Source organism: Lepisma saccharinum, chromosome 19 (genome assembly GCF_977018435.1).
Source record: "Lepisma saccharinum chromosome 19, izLepSacc3.1, whole genome shotgun sequence".
Classification (NCBI taxonomy): Eukaryota; Metazoa; Arthropoda; class Insecta; order Zygentoma; family Lepismatidae; genus Lepisma; species Lepisma saccharinum.
Window position 1 is genome coordinate 42431916 of NC_139247.1, and position 22952 is coordinate 42454867.

A 22952-nucleotide genomic window follows, 5' to 3' on the forward strand; every position below is an offset into this window, starting at 1 on the left:
AATATTTTCTTTTCACATAAGTTACAACCAAATATCATTTATTATTGTAAGAAATGAAAAGTGTGAAACAACATTACATGATATATTGAAATTCTTTCCGTACCTGTAACCTCAACATCTCTAGTTCCCAATCTATTCTTGTATGTGGAACAAGAGTACAGGGAAGTCCTTGTATCAACTGACCAAATCGAAGAGCAGATATTGTTATGGCTAAATTTTCTTTATCGCCACTTATATGTCCAATAAATCTGTGGATGGAGAAAAAATATATATTAAACCTTTTGAATATGAGTGTATCAAGACATTTTTAGCAAATTACTGAGGAAGTTCTCTTCCACTAATTATACCCCTACTCAATTTTGACACATGCTTTCTGGTGAAAAATCTGAATAATGATTTAATCCCTTTAGTGGGTAATTTGCAAATGCCAAATCTCTTCCGTAGTGGGTAATTTCAAAAATTTCAACTGCTCATGAGTCTCCAAAAGTGCATCTTCTATACTCCTTCTTTTGCTGCTTCGAGCTATTATAGAAAAATGCAAGACTTTAAAATTCAGGAAGATGGGGGTCCCAGGTTCAAACCCTTCCCTGGGCATAGGTGTTCTTTTTCAGACCCTTGATCAATTTCTACATATCATCACTCATCCTCATCATCGCGATTGGTCAAAATTGGGAGAAAAGCAACCAAAAATAACATTATGTAATCAATCAATCAAGACAAAGCAGAGATTATATACTATATATGTATTATATACTATAAACAAAGCTGGCATAGTGCTGACATGGAAGCAGTGTGTCTATCTCGAGGTGATTATGCCAAGTTAAATACTCTTGAAGCTCTTGATCAGCGATGTCTAATGGTGGAAATGCAATAGTGAAAAAAGCAGGTCCGTAGCTTGTTGTATGCAGGAGCTATGAGCCAGAGAATGTTGAGGATGGATGTATTCGTCAAATCCACTGGAGATAGCAAGTGGGCATGGCAGATATATACATGATAGATCTATCATACCCACTTAAAGGGTGATTATTATTATCATATTATAAATGGATTGGCATTGGTAAGCATTATAAAAGAGCTCCCCATTTGTTCTCACAATGCTGGTTGCGTGGAAAAACACCGAAATTTTTGAGCTTCCAGTGGGAATCAAACCTGGGACCGTTTGCACCAAAGTGCAAGTGCTAACCATTAGGCTATGTACATTTACAAGGTGTCATCATACAACAATGGCTAACATACACAGCACATAGGGGACATCTGGGATAACTTTCCTTAGTTAACGTTCTTCTGATTGAAGCTTTGTTTTGATGCTATGAGCTCTTGGAAAATCCCCCTTTTTTATCTTGTGCACATGCTACCATGCAGTACAGATTCATAGTTGACAATGAATTTAATCTTTGTACTCACATGAGAAAGTTCTGGGAACAAAATTCTGCCAAATAAAGCCTAGTTTCAAATAAGAACAAGTACAGTGGAACCTGGATTTTGTGTTTTTTAGGGGACCAAGCTGAAAAAACTTAAAAAAAGGTAAAGTGCTCTCCTGTCCTTAGCACCACGCCATGCAGATGTATAGGGGGTGTGGAGGTAACGCCCCACACTTTCCGGTCGTGAGTTGGGGTGATGTGATCATCATCACGCCCCTGACCATCTTTACCCCCCATGGTTTCCCCCAGGTACCCATGTCATTTGATGCTGGGTGGGCGCTGGGCCTGCTTCACGTTTTCTTCATTGCTGAATTTTACTTGCACTCTTGTCGTGTTCAATTAAGTTGCACTTTTATACTCTTTAAAATAGTATTTAATTATTTATATCCACATCGTGGACATTTCTTATCATGATTCTGCTTTGGATTTCGAAGTTAGTGATAATCTCGATCATATAGATCCAAAACAAAAAGTTTTTGCGTTATCTTCATGAATTATTTTTATATTACCTATTCAAAACATGTTTTCAGTAACTTTTATGCAATGCTATATTTTTTTTACTATCAAAAACTGACACAGAAAAAATCATAAATGTGAGAACATTTACATAAGTTGTAACATATTACATATCTGCGGAAAGAGGAAGTGTTTTAGATTTTAGAAAAAAAAATGTTAAATAATAAAACACTATAATTTCTATGATCTTTTTGGAAAACAGCAAAAAAAGCCCTGTCTCCTGGGGAAAACTATATTCTAGGTCCTGTTCAGAAACAGAAACATAATTTCTAATTGGAACTATACCATATCAATGTACCAGAGATGATAATCACAAAATCCATTTCTTCCCACACCACTTTTGCAAAAATAATTCAAATTATGCACTTTAATTTTCAAGATATTTAGACTATGTGAAAGTGCTTAATGGCACTTTTTTGGACCCTGAGAAATTCCCAAACAGCTGATACCAATATATATTGGGGTTGGTATCAACTAAACCAGAGTTATTAGATTTATAATCACCGCACAATGGACTGTGTATTGAGTGAATCAGAGAGGAATCTGATTAACTGACTTCTTCTTTTAGCTGTATGCTCTTTCTCTCTACGAAGCAACAGGAGGAAGTCTTTCAGTAAGGAAAATGTCATATTAGCCGATCCAATATCCTTGTGGGACTTCCAAGCTGAAGAGCACAATCCTACTGAGTCTATTCCAGCCAGATCGATGAAGTGAAGCTAAAAAGACAAAATTAATAAATAAAATGATGTGAACAGGAACGTGAAAAGAGTGTAAAGGCGAAATTATTCCATAAACAATACAAATGACAGTATGCACGAGAGTAAAAATCAAATGAACTCCTAAATTACCTTATGAAGTGAAATGCAGGCTCAACCAGAACTCAAACCTGGGTCTCTGGCATACCGTGCCATTGCTATACCAACTGAGCTACCAAGCCAGCCCTGGCTTCAACTGATCTCTTGCTGACACTATTTTACCTATGTAGAATAAACAACTCTTGCTAGGAAAAATAGGCACTGTCAACGTCATCAGTGTATCAAAGATATTTTCACACAGGTAAAACTGCTGTATAATTACTGAGGCTAGTAAGTTGATAAAAAATAATATTTTTTTCTTGGGCCTTCAAGACTCAACCTGATATTCGCCTGTTTTCCTTCCGCTAGAACCAGAAAATATTGTTTTATTTTATATTATTTGCATTTTTTGGCCTTTTAGGTCATTTTTCAGTAATTTTTAATATTTTTTAGGTTTATTTTTGCTCCTTCCCTGTTGTATTGTGCATTTGCAAGCATATCTAACATATTTAAATTTCCTATCAAGCACGCTATTAATAGAAAAAATGGTCAATGCAAACTTAAAATACTTTGAGGTTATCTTGCTGTGGTTCTAGTCACAACATAAAATTATAATCTGATGCATGCAAAACAACTACATTTTCAGATGCTGACCCGCTACTACATTGTGTCACTCTGAAAAGGAGGTGAATTACTTGTACAAATAGAAACCTTGCTGTGATGCAATATGGCTAATTTTCATTACTCCTACAACATTGTGGGAAGAAATTAATTTTGTGATTAAATTATAATCTCATGTGGAATTATGAATATTTTGAAGCAAAACTGTGGTAGATTACTACAATACAATTCCAATGGATATTAAAATTTATTAACATTCGGGACTTCTTTGAATGGTTACAATTTTTAAGTATTGGTATATGTGGGAATCAGTGACAGTATCTGCAGTGATATCAGTAAAGGTTCAACGGGGTATTGGCTTAGCCCAAGATGACACCAGCTCATTCCTGACCACCACCCAATTTTGTGTCTGCGAGTACTCCCAAATTATTTCCTATACATAAATCGTTCAGGCTGTGTGTTTGTATATACGAGGTGTGGCTAGAAAAAAACCGGACTGTTGCCACAAAATCTTTTATTGGTTATTTTGTACAATACGAACATTATCCTCTTCAGAGTACTCCCCTGAACTATCGATACACTGCTCCATACAAATCTTCCATTGCTGGAAGCAATGCTGGAAATCATTTTCTGAAACCATGTTCATGACCTCCGTCGCTTTTGTTTTCACAGATTCTATGGTCGTAAATCTGGTTCATGACCTTTGGGAATAAAATAATCACAAGGAGCAAGATCCAGCAAATAGGGTGGATGTTCTAACACTGGGATCCCTTGCTTGGCCAAAAAAACCTTGACTGACAATGCCGTGTGGACAAAAGCATTGTCCTGATGAAGAATCCATGACTTGCTTTTCCACAAATCAGGTCGTTGTCTTCTTGGTCGCTCACGAAGGGTAGTCAGCACTGTAATGTAATAATGTTTGTTGTTTTGCAATAGCTCGAATACTCAAGCGACAATCTTTTTGAATCAATTCACTGACATTTGCAATGTTTGATTCCGTTCTTGACATGCAAGGGCCTCCAGGACGGGAGTCGTTCACGATCACTTCTCGTCCCTCTTTAAACCTTTGAAACCACTCAAACACTTGCGTGCGTGATAAACACTCATCTCCGTATACTTCCTTCAACAAACCATAAGTTTCTGTGGCGGATTTTCTGAGTTTCATAAGAGACATCAAATGAATATGCTGTTCCACTTTCACACTTAACATTTTTCCGATGGAGCACAGATGTACGGTTCACTTTGTCCACAAGCTACAACAGAACTGATTGCTGTGCACCCTGGGAAATCACACAGTCGATAGGCAGGATATCACGTTATAGACTCCTGCACCGCTTGACCTTGACGCACTTGCCGTTTGTCGACAGCAACATCAATCCGGTTTTTTCTAGCCACACCTCGTACATCTCTGGCTTACATTCACAATTTTACTACTTTGTTACTATGTTAAAATGAAAGCAACATTTACATATGTACACTGTTTCATAAGTACAGGGTTATTATAAATGATGGACCCATTTTCAAAACGTCATAGGTAGGAAAGTACAGATCCAAATTGAACAAGCTATATACCAATGGAAAGAGGAAGGTTCAAAGTTTCTGGCAGGCAGCGGCCGGCAGGTTGTGGTGGTTGCGGAAGCGGCCGTTAGAGTTCGCGAGAGGACCGTCTCTGTCAGTTGTGAGCGAGATGCCTTGAGTTCGCGAAAAGTGAGTCGCAAATTGCAGTGCAGCGGGCATTCCGTACCAAATTCGGTAGCAAACCACCAACTGAACGATCTGCGTAACCGGATCACTGCTGCCGTGCACTCGGTAACAGCAGATATGCTTACGCGTGTGTGGAACGAGTTTGGCTACCGCGTCGATGTTTGCCGTGCAGCCAATGGTGGCCACACTGAACATTTATAACAGTTACAAACATTGTGGTAACAAACTTTGAACCTTCCTCTTTCCATTGGTATATAGCTTGTTCACTTTGGATTTGTACCTCAATAAATATGATGTTTTGAAAATGGGTCCATCATTTATAATAACCCTGTATATTCCTAAATATGTAGAAAATTTCTATTTGTAAGGCAATACCGGTAAGGTCAATATTATCACACAGTTATTACAGAGGTCAAAATATTGTTTGGAGTCGCAGTGGTCTAGTAGATAGTGCATCTGACTGTCGCATGGAACATCCAGATTTGATTCCCAGGCTGGATGATCTAAGGTCAGAATTTTTCCGGCCTTGTCTTCATATAAAGTAGCTCTGGGGCTCACCCAGCCTCACCTGGGGGCAACCTTGGGAGGTAAAGGTGACCAGTGCATGGTGCTGATCACATCATCTCCAACATGGCCGAGATGAATAGAATGTGTGGGGCCCTACCCCCCACATCCCCCTATATGTTCCTCATGGCATGGTGCAAAGTGCATGGGGAACTTTACCTTACCTTTTACCAAAATATTGTTCAGGTTGTGAAGTAAATATTTGCTATTTTATGTAACTACCATTGACCTTAATGATACAATCTTGATCTATAGTATTTCAACTTTTACACTGATCTACTGTATTTATCACATTACCTTGGCTGTTGTTACTTCTGAACATGAATGAACAAGTGACTTGCAGTTTATGTAGAATGTGAAGATGCTGTGTGCCCGATTAGAGCTCTCGTAAGAGTTTGATCTGTTCATGAGGCGATTTTTCTCTCCTTCAAACAGAAGTCTAAGCCCATCTTCTAAACATTCAATTTTGTATTTTGTCAAGCCCTACAGGAGTGAAATCATAACATGTCAGTGATAATTGAAATGCTCTATCTTGAAGCAAAACACACCCAGGACCTACAATTTCCAGCATTCTACTAAGTTTTACACATTCAATAGTGGATAACCTATTACTGTTTTCAGCATTTACATCAACCAGGCATAAAAAAACCTAACTGAAATAGAAAAAAACTATCAAGAAGCTGTCAACGGGCTATTGCAGTGTTTGGAAAGTTACTTGTTAAAAGTAACTAAGTGAGTTACAGTTACTAGTTATTTATATCTGGAAATTTCTTTGCAAACAAATTGCACACAATCAGTAATCATGAATGAAGTAAATACATGAAGACTTGAGTGTGTTTTGTCCCAGGTTTGATACCTGGTGGAGGCACGCAGTGGTTCGGATTTTACTTTAAACTGTAGGTCCAGTTCTGATTAGTATGTCTGTGGACTTAAAACAACTCAACCAATCAACCAACATATGTTTTATTTGTGTTTCTGGTACATAATATAAGTCTGCATATATTTATAATATTCCAACAATTTGAAAAGTCGTTTGTGTACCACTGCACATTGCATGTGGTGGCATCAATTCCACCTGCGTCTGTTTCATTCTAAGCGTAACAAGATCCTCTCTTTGACAATGGCTTCTTTCTAGCTCGACTACCATGTTCCAAATAAATGCAGCAATCCACGTAAAACACTGAATTCTTCATGAGGAATTCAAAACAACAAATTGCAATAAAGCCTGGGTGTTCTAAATTTTCCATGCAAGCCTAGGCAATTCCACAAAAATCCTTTCACCTTAGCATCTGGAGAAGACACGTAGTTTAAGTGTTGTAAAGCAACTGTTGATAGTGTTATTTCTATTGCAAAAATTAACTCTGTTACTTAGTTTTAAAAGTAACTAGTTAGTTAGAATTCCTTAAAAAAAGTAACTGTTACTAAAAGTGTCAGGTAGTATTTTCTATATTCCATGGAATATTTAAACTATGGAAAAGATTAGTCAGCATTGGTAATTACATTTTGACTGGTACTTTCTGATAATTATACCAATGCCACTCTGTTGACACTGATAGATCAGTATAGCTGAAGACTTGAACGCATTGCCAGTTCGGCATCTTTGACACAACCCCACAGGAAGCCGACAAGACCCGTATCTGGTTCCGAGCCATCACATATTTTTTGGGAGAAGCGCTGTTGTCACTTTTGTCTGCAGTGTTTACACATCCATTCATTCACTGTGACGTTATACTCCCAAGGCATATATATTGTATAAAAAAATAGCACAACACAATAACACAACCTAGCAAAGATAAGGAACCGCAACCTCGCGTTCAGAAATCTCTAAAGAAACTGAATTAGCAACATCTCATTTACTCCACATGTTGACAAGAGCTGTCATTTCTTGGACGGATGCTATTGGTGGGAAAGGTTTCTGGGGACGATTTGTTGGACTCCACGTGGACCTGACATGTGGTTGTTAGGGGGAAAACTAATCTTTCGGAACTTTCTTTGATGTAAAGTGGTCATCCAAAGAGGATCAGGACTTTACCACTATTTGGAAGTGGTGATTTGGCCTCTCTGATGGCATACTGGCAATTGTCATCATCTTGTAATCAAGTGGTCCAAGATTTGATAGTCGGATGAGCACACATTGGTTTATATCCCACTTTAAACTGTAGGTCCAGATTAATGACCTTACTTGCATTATATTCCAGGTACTTTTTGAGTAACAGCACCTATAATTAGTTACTTATTGAAATTAGTTACTGTAACTCAGTTAATTTTTCCAATTTTGAGTTTTTCTTTTAAGTCCACTGTATGCACAGAAAAGTTAATGAGCACTGGGCCTACAGTTTAAAGTGGGATCTGAACCACTATGTACCTCCATCAGGTATCAAGCCTGGGACCCCTTGACTACAAGGCAACGACACTACCACTACGCTATTCAGGAGATCCTAATTTTTCCAAGTAATGAGTAATAAAAATAGCAGTTACATTTGTTACGAACAAACAGGGGTGCCCACAGGAACGTTTCATGACGCGCCTGCATCATGGGAATTTTAGGGTGGTGGGGCAAAATTTTACACCAATCTTCACACAAAATTGGGGGGGGGGGGATCATATCATTTGATTGACTTGTTATTGATTTTTAGTTTTGGTTATTATGTATAGTTTTTCTACCTACCTGTGGGTGACCATGGCGATAGGGTTGAAATGAAACACCACTTCTTATGCCTTTAGAATCAGTTTGGATGGAGGGGGGGGGGGGGCGGTATTCGCATTAATACAAGGTTAATCGAGCAGACAAACTGTGCAGAATAATGTTGACTAAGAGTGAGCTTAAAGTATCTAAAGTAAACATATATTGCTTAAATATGTCTATATTATACAGTGATGCAACCACAGGGGGCACAGAGGAGCAATTACCCCTTCGATTTCAAATTTTATGCAAATGAAAATTCATTTTGAAAAATTTTCCTGCTTGCTTCGCTTGCATTATCTGCTTTTCTCATTTTCGTCAAGTTCAGAGCTGTAGCTAGGGACAGCGGGAGTCGGCCTTGGGTGCCGAATGATCTAAGTGAAAAAAGTTGTGAAAGAGAGAATGCCTTGGTGTCTCGTGATATTATGTGCACCTTGTTATGGGTAAATAGGGGGGGGGCAAACATTGACAGCCTAAGGTACCTGCAGGGGGCACAGAGGAGCAATTACCCCCTTCGATTTCAAATTTTATGCAAATAAAAATACATTGTGTAAAATTTTTAAGCTTGTTTCGCTCGCATTATCTGCTTTTCTCATTTTCGTCAAGTCAGAGATGTAGCTAGGGGCAGCGGGAGTCAGCCATGGGTGCCGAATGATCTAAAGAAAAGTTGTAAAAGAGAGAATGCCATAGCGTCCAGTGAAATTATTTGCACCCCATTAAATCAATATTGTTTTCAATTGCAAAAATTGGATCTAAAAATGTTCTTGCTCACTTCGCTCGCATTCTGCTTGTTTTCTGTGAGTAATGTATTTAAATAATATGTGTTGTATATTTGTATTGAATAAGCTTTGAATACGTACACAATTTAGTGTTAGCTTGTTGCATATGTATTTTCCATTTTATGTCACTCCATGTTGCATATGTGTAAAACATATGTTGTACATGAAAGTAACAAATGCATCTTCGGAATGCATTTATCATTCATTTTCTGCCATTCAAAAATACAGTTTGTGTGCTTGATTTCCATTATTAGCTAATGTGAAATTGACGGTGTTCAAAAAATATTTCAAATAGTTTGTTCCAAACAAATGCTTTGACACAGACTTCTACCCCCTTTTTGCGTAATTTATGAGGATAATAATGTCTTTGATACTACTACTACTACTACTGGTAGTAGTAGTACTAGTAATAATAAAAAGCTATTATTAATGTTATTATTATTATTATTACTGGTACGTTTATCCTGGTACTTGCCCCCCCTCCCCAGATAAAAATTCGTTGTTGCACCTCTGGTATTATATTTTTCTGCAAAATTGTCTGACAAAAAAAAATTGAGTAATTAACATAAACCGGAGGGGGGGTGTTCTACCTTTTTGGGGGAGTGCATCATGTGCCTTGGGGAGGATGGGCACCCCTGCGAACAAATGTTCTGCTTTAATTTTTCAAGGACGTATAACACAACTTTATGCTGAAGTGAGAGGACAAGCTACATGTAAAACTTGTGTGTCACTCAGATTAAACAGTCTTCTCAATAGTGTGAATTGTTTGATACTTGGTAGAGGCACACTGCACAGTGGTTCGGATCACACTTTAAAATCTAGGTCCAGTCCTGATCAGCCTATCTGTGCATAAAGTGGACTTAAAAGGATGATTTAATTAAATTAAGTCAATAGTGTGAATCGTGTTACCCCAGTTTGTTGGTTGTGCATGTGTAGTGAAGGCTTTTTATAGACTGAAGAGCCCTGTGTTGCTTGTCACTTTGGTGCAAACTCTCATGTTGTATGTCACTTCCGTCTGAAAGATGGCAGTGGCAAGTGGCATGTGCCACTTGGAAATAAACCTTCATAAACACCTGTGTGCCACTCAAATCGAGCCATTATCTCAACAGTGTGAATTATGCCACCACAGTCTGTTGGTTGAACAAGGGCAATACTTGTTAAGTCAGTGCAAAAACCTCATGTCACATGTCGTTTGATGCCAGATTTATTTTCTTACCTTTATATTTTCATATTTAACATGATGTTTATTATGATGTTAATGTTAACGTTAGATAATCATTAGCAAGAAAGAGAACAGCCAACTTGCAATTCATGAAACATGTTCCACCAGTTATATTTATTTATTTAAGTATAGGATTATAATGCTGAAAAACAGCATCTTATGCAGCAGTTTATTACAATAGGTAAATTATATACACAATAAAAAATAAGATAAGTACACTACTTGATAAACCATACTAAGAAGACAATTTACGTTGAAATAAAAGAATTATAAATTTTAAAAAATTACAATACAATACAATCTTCAAAAAGTAACTTTCAATTAGTTTTTAAATGTTTCTGAGCTACATTTCAAAAGTAGTATAACTGAGTTACTTCTTGCATTAAGTAACAGTAACTATAACTCAGTAATTCTCTAAAGACTGATTGGTATTGACTTAGCTTTAGCCCCAAGTGTAAAAGAGGAGTATGAAAAACATTAATATGCAACAAAAATGAACTGGAATCAATTTGCACCAACATTATACCATAATGTGAGAACCTGAGAGGGATGTAACTACAATTTTACAAATTTACACGAGAGGCAAAAATGTATTCTTAGGAATGTGTCTGACTCACAAAAAGAGTAGGGGCCTCACCGATGGCATAGTTGTACCATCGTCACCTTGTAATCAAGTGCCTTATTTAAAGTTTCTTCTCTGAAGAGCTCTACTTGAAGTTGGATTCACATATCTCCACTTCCAATCCTTAGCGGTAAGATGGAGTCACGTATCTGATTTACTGAAGTTGTTGTTTCAAGTCCACTTTATGCACAGGTAGGTTAATTGGGACTGGACCTATAGTTTAAAGTGGGTTCCCTGCTGACAATTTTGTTTACTGTTTTCAGTAGATCTGTAGGTGTTTGAAACATCTACTGTGTTCAGATTTTCTAACAGATATAAATAAAAATTGTTAATAAGGAAGAATGATATGTAATACTTGCAGCCACCATTTTAAGCTAAAAACACTACATACATACATATTAAATATAATACTGAAGAAGTTATTTTCACTTTCAGATTCTCTACTGTGCTGTTTTCAGTAGATCTATAGGTGTTTTGAAACATCTACCATGTTTAGATTTTTAAATAGATATAAAAACAAATTGTAAATCAGGAGCAATGAAAAGTTATATTTACAGCCAACATGTTGAGTTGCATACACTGTATACCTAGGTACAATATTACATGTAATACTGAAGAGAATATTTCACTTGTATTTGTTCTACTGTACATGTACTGAACTTGTTTAGTATGAAACCATTGAGTTTCTACACAGTAGAGTACAATTGATAACAGTAAATTTTGTCTACTGAAAACAGTAGAAATTTCCAGCAGGGTTTGAACCACTATGAAATGTGCCTATTGGTATTGAATGTACGTTTAGGTATTGAACCGTGGGGCCCGAGATACATTCCTCTAGATCTCATATGACAATACAGTATACGTAGTCAAAAGCAAAGTGTAAATTATATTATCCTATCCTTACTTTGTACGTTGTTGCCTTCCTGTTTGTCAGCATGGTGACATATTTAGGAGATGTGGATAGTAGATCTTTGAGTTGATCATTATGGACTTCTAAAAACGTAATGTTGACATCAGTTTCCCGTTCAATTTCCATGGCGTTAGCTTCTTTAAAGAGTTCTTCCATTATGCGAGGTATTAAGCCTCGATGCTGTAAGAATATGGATGTAAATTTATCAGTTTCATGCACAAAAACAGATACATGGACATTCTTGAGCTGTAATACTACAGCTACAACTACAGATTATATGTTCTTCTATGGCCTGTAGCTAACAAACTTAAGGCTCGGCTGGACCTCTGGCATGCGAATGGGTGAATTTTTTCAAATTTTCCTCTCCACTCGAAAAACCTCTTGGATATTTCAAAATATGAAAAATTACATATGCTTACAATTAATTCCTTCTAGAGCATTGACGTGAATTTTCGTGTAGTTTTCTTTCACCGTTGTCTAGATATTATCAATAGTTTTGTGATTACATAAGTCTATTAAACTATTGATAATATCTAGATATATCATGTCAATGCTCTAGAAGGAATTCTAAGTGTATGGAATTTTTGATATTTTGAAATATCCAAGAGGTTTTTCCAATGGATAGGAAAATTTGAGAAAATTCGTCCATGTAAAATCCATGAATATAGAATGAATATAGTACCTGTATCTACAGGGTGTTGTGGGATACATTGTATTCTCAGAGAATTTGATAAGGAGATGTTGATATTTGTTTCTTGCCAGGAATTGTAGTGACAAGAACAAAAAAACTCAGCAAACATAATTTATTTAAAGCTAGGCTTATGCCAAAATCTTCATATAATAAAAAAGTACTTCACCTTAATTAGTATGTTGTAGGGTTTGTTATTACGTATAGGATAGCAAATCTTGGAGGTTTTCAATAGTGTCAATATTTATTGAGGCATTTATCATACCACAATACTAATTGCTATATCTTTCCTTGATAATTGGTAATGACAGCATACCACACCCTCACCATCAATGTTGTTAAAGAAACAAGGAACAGGGCTTTGAAATAAATAAATAAAAGAAAGAAAACAATGAAATTGTGAACAACCATTCTTATGAATTTTCGTGTGGACTGTGTGCAGAAAACTGTCAAACGCAGACAGTTGGACTTATAAAACTGCACCATGAATATTGTAAGACTTTCATTTAAGTGTCAGACCAACAATTTTTGAATGGGAGTTAGAGTGGAAGAAGCTGGAAATAAGAATTGAATGCCAAGTCAGACCACACAAGTTCTGCTAGAAGGCAAAGGAATTCATGCACTATCTGCTGAGACAGCTAGAAGTTGTCCCTCACACTCATATGTTTCCGATACTTTTGTCATCATTTTAATGTTAACAAAAGAGATGGGGAAGTGACTCATTTAGGCCAATGTACTACTTGAAAACCTATGTAGGATGTATAAAACATCCGAAATAAACTTTAAACTTTAGATGTAGAGCTGTTCACTACAATTACGATATTTTTAAGGTTATCACTAGACCTCGAATATTTTAGGTTCCTACAATAGGCTCTAAAAATCCTAAAATAAGTTCGAAAACCCTTACAATAGGTTCTTAAGTTAGGCTCGAAAAATCCACTCTTCACCGTATAGTTACTCAACAATCTTTTTTCATGTTATCCACAGTCAAACTCCGCAATTTTGTCTGTGAGGATCATTTCATGTGCTGAAAATAGTATTTGAACATAAAAATAGTCAGTAGTGCAAACTTCAATGCTGAAATGTTAGTTTGCAAGACGTGAATGCCACAAAGCACTGAAGTGAAGCAAAAGTGAGCAAGACCACACAGATCAGACCACTTTGGACTGTACAGGTAACAGTGACACCAGACATCTTGCTTTGTTTAGAGCTTTGAAAAATTACCATGGACCTTAAGGAAGGAAAATCAACAGAGAGTACGTTTCAAACACGTTCGTCATTGAATTTTTTCATGACCAAACAAAGCAAATGCCTCTGTATGACATAAAAATCCTCTAAAAACTTTAAAAATATATAAAAACCTAAAAAAAGGCTTGATTTAGGCTCATAAACCTAAAAAAGGTTCTAACAAGCAAAATAGTTTTTTTAGGCACTATAAAACTTCATCAGTTGTTGCATTTTTAACGGAACGCTGACATAACTTATTATTTCTTACATACCTGGTAAGGAAAAAATAGGTTAAAAAACCTAAAATATGAGGTCTACTTTTCACTGATGATTTCTGTTGCAATTTACAAGTACTCGTTTGCCCTTATTTCTACTAGATGATGGTTCAAATTGCTTGAGATGGAAAATGGCTTTGACCACTCTATTAAACTCTATACTCTTTGTGTCTGTTCTATCCCCTCACTCTTGCCAGCCTCTGTGGCGGAGTGGTTAGCACATTGCGCTGCAATGTCAAGGGTCCTGGGTTTGAATCCCGACCTGGGCATGGATGTTTGCGAGTGTCCATTCAACAATTTCATCATATCATTACTCATCTCCATCTTCGCAATTAGCCAAAATTGGCAGAAAAGTAAAGTAAAATAAACCAAACAAATCAATCATCCCCTCACTCATGGCATCTTGACCACCACTACCATAAATCTGATGAAGAATGAGAGCTGATCTAATATTTCTCATTTCTTGTATTCAAGAAGTGGATATCAAATCGTATTTCATAACCAGCAGGTCACTTGACCCTGTGTGTTTGCTCACTTCATATTGGTTCCGGAGGCCTGAAAGCGTGAAGCTTTTCCCAGTGCCTGTTTGTCCATATGCTATGATTGTTGCATTGCACCCATCAAACACCCTGCAATAAAAGAGAGTATTTACAGTTAATATATGGGAAAATATATATAACTGAACATATCAAAGAAGAGTCAGTAAGTTGTGGAGAAATATGGGACACCCTGCTTAATAATATCATCATCTATATTTAAGTCAATATCTGCAATGATGCTGGTGACACCATACATAAGGACATGAAAAAATGAAAAAAAGAATTTGAGACATAAAGCAAAGGCAAAACTTAAAACACACACATGTGGAAACTAATCACAGTACCAGCAGTTGTAATGTTATGGCTTGACTTGTGCTTTCTTTATACACTTTTCTCCTAAAAACATTTTTGTACCCGACTTCTGAAGTTGAAATATGCCACTGAGCATTACAAAAATGTGTTTTTAGGATATGTGTGAGCATGTGGTGATAGAACAATTAATTTTGCTTAACAGTATTGATGTTGAGGTAAAATGAATTATAAGGAAATTAAATTATCTACATTTTCCTAACAATTCCTGTTTAAATGCTTACTTATATACATACTCAAAATACATACACTAGTATATGCTTCAGTAAGTCTGTACTTGAGTTCACAAAAGCTAACATATTGGTGAAAATTCATTAGATTCATGTCCATTTCTGCATACAGATATCTGGTCGTCTAAGCACAACCACTCCGTTTTCCTGGTAATCCTACAGGTTTGTTGTAGGTTAATCGAAACTGATGCATTTCCCTACTTAGACCTATCTATTTATAGTGAGGGGAAAAAAACCCAGGAAAAACAGACTAGTGCAGTTGTTCCCAAAGTGTGCGCCGTGGCTGGCTTACAGGGGTGCCGCGAAATGTTCCAATATTTTCGCTGAAATGATATGATTGTTCCAAATATTTGCTTATTTAATACTTTTTACATGTAAAATGTTTCTGAATTTGAAATATGTGTATATTTTTTAACTAAGCCAAGCAACCTAAACACACTAACTGAGTGTTGCAAGTGTTAGATAGGCCCACATTCTGACTAGGGTGCCGCAGAAAAATCTTGAAACACTAGGGGCGCCGTGAAGCGAAGAAGTTTGGGAACCTCTGGAGTAGGGAATATAAAATTTGGTAGATAATAAGAAACATCTACTAATAAGATTCATTCCCCTGAAGGGGTTTCGCCTCAGAAAAAGAATCTGCTTATTTAGAAATTAACTTATATTCATAAACACACTATCAAAATGGAAGAATTGTCCATTCAATTTATAGAAATATTGGATTGAAAAATTACTGGTTATGTTTAATATTTGTTATTTAGCATCCCTTTTCTGCCACATTTAGCTAATTGCGGCAATGAGGATGAGTGATGATATGACAAAATTGATGAAGGGCTACTCCTTATTGGTTACGTACAGATACTCTGATATGCTTACATCAGTAGATAGTGATGAAGTACCTATTATACACCCTAACACTCAGATATCAAATTTACTAGGTTAGCTGCGAACTAGTGTGTTGCAATGAGCGTTTTTCGCTCGAGCGGCAAATAGTTTTCATGGGCAACCAACACTAGATGGCACGGAATTTATAGTTTTTCCGCTCGAGCGAAATACATTCAAACTCTTGAACCCTATTAGTACACGTATTTCTGTAATTTGTCTATGGTAGTGGACTCTCAAATATGGATCGTAAAGTAAAATACGAAGTGAAATTAAAAAATAAGTGAACATAGTCGTCATCTCCATGTTAAAATGCAGTTTTGTATATCTTACCGACATATGTGAAAATGAAATAGATGATTATGGGTTGAAACTACCTAGGCTGACATTTTATGTTTCTACGATTATTGTCACATTGAAATGATGTTCGATTGAATGCTATAACTGTATTTCATTATTTTGAAGAATATGATTATCCTTTTCAGTAAGTGAACAATAACGTACATATATTTGTTGCACTGTGATACGATATTTGTAATTACTTAGGCAGGTCTGTCAGCATGTGTATCCATTTTACGTTTCGGTCTGTACATATTGCATACTTTCATATGTGCTGTATTTGAATCTTACATAATAATATATGAAATTATTATTTAGAATTGTAATTGCGTAGAGTGGTTTCCTTCCATGTATGGGTTTTAGGTTGACAGTGCTGCTCATTAGTTCTGAAATAGGGGCGGTGCCAATCATTCCACTATGAGTGCGGTATGATCCAGCGTAGCAAACTCGAGCATGGGAGATTCAAACTAGTTTGATTGAGCGAAAGTGGTCCGATGCAGTACTCTACGGCAAACATAATATTTTACAAGCTACCATACCTGAAGAAACAGTATCTGGTATACAGGGTATATAATGTACACAGAGTTATTAAACATACTAGATATAGAAATTGATTAATTAAAGCTGTCGCTAATCGAGAAGATCTGATCTCACACTGATTGCTTTATTTCTTTTGACTCTTGAGAAAAATTTGTCCCCTTCCTTCCATCCCTTACAAGGATGCATAACTGAAGTCAGAACACAAGTTCTTCTGAAGATTGTGCAGAAATATATGGACTGAATTTGTCTTTTGATTTGGTGGACAGCAAAACTTGAAATATCTATTTTAAGTAAATCCTCTGATACCTATGTTCTTCTTAAAGGTTTGCATAACCACTTTTTATACAGAGCATTCCCTGACATTCGCTACGAGACTCGGCAGCAAGCGGCCCGGCATCAGCCAGGGTGGCTACAAACAAGCAGAAATGAAATTCCCTGACTTTTCCAGGTTATCCAGGTCAAAATTTACATTTTTCCCTGACAATAAAAACTAAACTAAATCAATGTTTTTGCAAAATGGAAATAATAAACTCATACAGATCCACATATGGTTTTGTTAAGTACCAACATCATCTTGGTATCAAATTGACTGAATTTCTCTATTCTCTATGATTTGAATTCAAACTGCAAAATAGTGAATTTGGAAAATTATTACAATTCACAAGCTAGGGAAGGATTACGGAATGTTGTCATACGCAGTAAGTTTAAAATAAAATATTTGATTATTTTTAAAGTTACGACTAAATGAGATAAGAGTGAAGAGTGATTGATTAAGAAATACAATTTGTAATTTATCAGTCTCCTTATACATTCTCGGTATTATATGTTGATATTTCCACTGAGGTTTGGAACCCTCTGCTTGCAAGAACCATGAGTGCGGACTCATTTTTCAATGCATAAAGCTACTTCTCTCATCTCTTCAAAGCAAACAACTTAACTCTTGCATATAAGTGAAACAACTGAATCGAACAAAATAAAGTGTCATATTTCCTTACATTATCAATGGGATTTCTGCTTCAGTACAGTATATCCAAGTGAAGTTCTGCGAAACTGACAACATACCGTTATACCATTAATGCCGATGAAAAGGGTATGTAGGTATTAGAAATTTAACGCAAGGAATTTATAGAATAGCATTGTATAGGTACCTGATTTAGCTAACCACACATTAAAACAGGAACACTAATAATATAAGCTTCTGAAAGTTCATATACGAGGGGAGTGCTGAAAAAAGCTCCAATGGTGCCTATACGCAGCACTAGTGGTCGGAGAGTGACACACACACATGCAGGCAGGAAGAAGTGGCATATAGCTGTAATCTTGTACAGTTGCAATGCAGCCATTTTAGGACAGTTCTATTTAGGTTAAAGATTGCAGCTCTCACACAGTCTCCCACCAACTGCGATGTAGCACGCTCAGAATTTGGCACAGAGCCACCAGCAATCGTGTGAGGTGTGCAGACCGGATAGTATGGTCAGACGATGGTGCAGACAATTCACAGAAGGCCAGTCGAATGTGCACAACCCCATACAGCTGAGTACACACGGGCCCTTTGCATCACTTCAGGTGAGATATTTTGAACCACTCTCTGTACAGCCCTGACCTTGAATGTACAGACTTTCATCTCTTTGTTTAACTGAAGAGGTTTCTGGCAGGGCAAGGATTTGACAGCTACACTGTGGTAGAGATAGTTCCAGTCTTTGCCGTCAGACGCATATGCCATGGGCATACAAAATTTAGTACCATGCTACAACGAATGCTAGAACAACGGTGGTGATTATGCCGAAAATTAGGTTAGGACTCACTGTTACTAATGCAATGACTTACAACTGATATTCTTGTTTTATTTATGCCTAATCGGTAGAGACCTTGATATTTTTTTTGCTTTTCAAATTGGTGTATTTTCTTATTTTTTATTTTTTACTATATGGTGTTATTTTCCCAAAAATTAACATTTTCATTTTAGCACATTTTCTGGCAAATATCTGAAATTATACCTTCATGGTGTTTTAAACTACTGTTTCAAATTGTAAGTCACATGGCTTACGCCTCTTCGTGAGTGTTTGATATCTTGAAAGTTATTTTGGGAAAGTTATTTTCCATACCCCCTTTTTAATTTTAAGGTAGCTAAGGATTTTAGATAATGGAATTTTCCCCGTATATACTGAAGGGTGCATAATGACCATAAGTGGTGACGCACCTAAAAAAAATTAAAATCAATCAATCTCACGTGACAGATAACGATATATAATGGCACCAAAAATTGGCATTATCTTTTTTTGACTTGTTAGTGTTAAGTTTCCCAAAATTCGCATTTTTATTTTAGAACATTTATCTGCCAAATATATATGTGCTTTTAAACTATTCTTTTAAATTGTAGGTCACATGGTCTACGTATTTTCGTGACAGTTTGATATGTTGGAACAGAACACTTTTCCATGACGGAGTATAGGGGTGTGGAGTTAGGGCCCCGCACTTCCTTGATCACGGCTGAAGGTGGGGGTGATGTGATCAGCAACACACTCCTGGCTACCTTTATCCCTCCAAGTTTCCTCAAGGTACCAGCTTCATATGATGCTGGGTGGGTGCCGGAGCATTTTGAATAGGTGGAAAACATCCAGGTTCTCCCCCGCAGGGGATCAACCCCGGGTCTCTCGCACAGTAGTCAGACGCCCTAATGACTGAGCTCCATTATTACTCGCTCGACAAATGCCGATGGTGCGCACTTAGCTTGGTAATTCAAAACATATCTCGTGCGACAAATACAAAGATGTGGCTCTCGTGTGACGGTAGATACGCACTCTATCTCCTGTTAGAACCCTGCCACTTTGCTCTGTGGTGCAAATGGTTTTGATAAAAGTTGAAAAAATCGTGCGAAATACATGATTTAATTTAACTGTCGGAATTATTCCATGTACGTATAACTCTATAGTTTACTCTTGAGTAAAATGTTGGAAAACTTGCATGTTCTATGTACACAAACATGTCCTAGAAAAGACAAGAATGTTGGATTTCATGGAATTTTTTCGTTGTTCTAGGACATTTCTTTAAAAAATAAATTGCTAAAAATGCCAACAATTGGCATTTTATGCCAAATTCGCATTATTTCGATATTTCGAACGGGAGAAAAATGTGTCCAGACATCATTGCACATTCATAACCACAACTTCGCAGCAATTACCATTTTTCACGGTTTTGTCATTTGCGAAAAATAAATGTCTCTACTAATTGGAAATTACTTTCTGGCCACCCCTCGTATAAATCAGTAGATGGAAAGTGAAAATTTAGCAGGGGTGGCAGAGAAAAGTCAATTCTTGAAGAAAGTGATTTGCTTTTATGATTGAATGATTCGAGTAAATACGAGTATGATATTAAAATATTTATGTATTTATTATTAGTATTTTATTTCATAATATTGGACATTAACCTTATCAGTGAGAGATTAGTCACCATCTCTCACCAGTTTAAAGAGACAGGACAGAGAGTGGCGTTAATTTCATTGCAATACTAGTGTTGCAGTAAATTTGAGGTTGGGAGCATGCACTTGCCAATTTTTATAACGTTCATCAATGCAGATTTATGTTTCACTTTTTCGTGATATTATTCAATATATATCCCATTTGGTTGGATTCTTCTTTTTTGATATCTAAGAATAGTGCAATGTCATTATAAACGCATGTTAACTTGTGCAAAACCAGTAATACGTCAGGATGATGAAAGAAAACCTTCGTAAGCACTACTACATTAAATAAGGCGAAGTGAGCCAGAAGAGTAATAAAATTCCAGCAGCATATTTGCAGTCTAAAGCTCTTCCTGTTTATCCATGTGATTTTTGTTGGATGTTGCAGTCCATGCAATTTCTGTCGCATGTTGTAGTGAGATACTCTGTCGGGTGGCGATATTCGACAAAAATCGTATGTATCAATGGAACCTATTTGTTTCCATGTTGCTTCAGTTTGCCCAACAAAATGCCTTACTACGACGTCCGACAACTATCGGACGGCCCCACCCGCTCGTATCCCCTCCATCTGTTGACAAGTCCCCTTACTACTCCCATACGGACAAGAAAAAATGATAATTCGATGCATTTTCCATGTAATATTTAGAGGCTTAACCTTTAATCCCCCGATGATACCATATGTTATCATCAGAGTAAGGTCGTACTGGCCCGATGATACCATGTGGTATCATGGTGCTGATTACGAAATGAATGTGTTTTTTGGACGTTCATACTCTTATGTCTGGGTGGAAACTCTGACACAGGTCTGGAGCAAGTCTGGGAAATTCATATTGATGACCAACCTCCCCCCTCTCCACAACATATCCATGCCACATTTCCGAACAGAGTTTCACATTTTGGCTAATTATTCAACTTGTATGGCACCCAGGAATATGCAACATGTTTCAATCTCTTTGGAAACGTCCATTCTTTGAAGAGAATACTAAGGTTTGCGCCCTCTTCCCAAAATAGCGGGAGAAGAGGGGGCAAATCCCATTTTTTTTTAATTCGATGGTCGCACCCCCAAACCCCCCTTTCTCAGTTCGGCGTTCTAAATTGTACACGGTTGCATGCTATGATGTTTTAGCTGCAAAACAAAACTTATTCCAAGTAGATTGCTCCCATAGTGCCCGAGTTATAACAATTTTCCTCCAAAAATGCAAATTACATATTTTTCGTAAAAAAATAATCACATCTTGGCCTATTATTGTATGGCACCCAAGAACATGAACCATGTTTCATTCTCTTGAGAAATATCCATTCTTTGAAAAGAATACTAAAGTTTGCGCCTTCTCCCCAAAATAGCGGGAGAAGAGGGGGAAACTCCAATTTTTATGTTTTTTCCATTGAAATTCAAGGGGACGAGCCCCCCACCAAGCCGCCCTTCTTCGATCCGGTGTTCTCAATTGTACACGGTTGCATGCTATGATGTTTTAGCTGAAAAACAAAACTTATCCGAAGTATATTGCTCCCATAGTGCCCGAGTTATAACAAATTTCCTCCAAAAATGCAAATTACCTATTTTTCGTAAAAAAAATAATAATCACATTTTGGATTATTATTCAACTTGTAGTATGGCACCCAAGAGCATGAAAGATGTTTCATTCTCTTGAGAAATGTCAATTCTTTGAAAAGAATACTAAAGTTCGCGCCATCTTAACAAATAGCGGGAGAAGAAGGGGCAAACTCCAGATTTTTATGTTTTTTCATTGAAATTCGGAGGTCGCGTCCCCCAAACCCCCCTTCCTCGGTTCGGCGTTATAAATTGTATATGGTTGCATGCTCTGATGTTTTAGCTGGAAAACAAAACTTATTCGAAGTAGATTGCTCCCATAGTGCCCGAGTTATAAATAATTTTCTGAGCAATATTCAAATTACCTATTTTTCGTAAAAACAAAAATCACATTTTGGCTTATTGTTCAACTTGTATGGCACCCAAGAACATGAAACATGTTTCGTTCTCTTTGGAAACGTCCATTCTTTGAAAAGAATACTAAAGTTCGCGCCTTCTCCCCAAAATAGCGGGAGAAGAGGGAGCAAACTCCAGATTTTTATGTTTTTTCCATTGAAATTCGGGGTACGTGCCCCCCCAAGCTTCCCTTCCTAGGTCCGGTGTTCTAAATTGTACACGGTTGCATTAGCTGATGTTTTAGCTGAAAAACAAAAGTTATCCGAAGTAGATTGCTCCCATAGTGCCCGAGTTATAACAATTTTCCTCCAAAGTGTGTTTTAATTTAAAATTCCCGGAGTACGAAATTCCCTGACCTTTCCCTGACTTTTTTTGACACCTAAAATTCCCTGACTTTTCCCGGTTTTCCAGGTCTGTCGCCACCCTGATCAGCGCTTGTCTCTCCTGGTGAACGGGTCCGCGACAGTCGCTAGAGTCAGCTATTAAAATTACAGTTTTCATATTGTGTACTAACCTTGACTACAGAAAGTGATATCCCTCTGCTGCAACACATTCCTGGCATCTCCGAGGGAAATTGGCATTCACACGTGCAAGTTCGTCTACTGTAATTCTCCCGATTTCT

The 22952-nt window shown here is 37.0% G+C and overlaps 1 protein-coding gene across 2 annotated transcripts in view; it reads right to left on the minus strand.

Annotated features, from left to right (window-relative positions):
- LOC146002835 (kinesin-like protein KIF9) overlaps positions 1-22952 on the minus strand; it is a 49378-nt gene that overhangs the window by 5620 nt on the left and 20806 nt on the right. For both annotated transcript variants that reach the window (XM_083140805.1, XM_083140804.1), the window contains exons 3-7: positions 14562-14655; positions 11831-12016; positions 5918-6103; positions 2442-2653; positions 104-248 (exon numbers count right to left, since the gene is read on the minus strand). In XM_083140805.1, coding sequence (XP_082996931.1) covers positions 104-248; positions 2442-2653; positions 5918-6103; positions 11831-12016; positions 14562-14655 — 823 coding nt within the window. The remainder of the gene's footprint in view (positions 1-103; positions 249-2441; positions 2654-5917; positions 6104-11830; positions 12017-14561; positions 14656-22952) is intronic.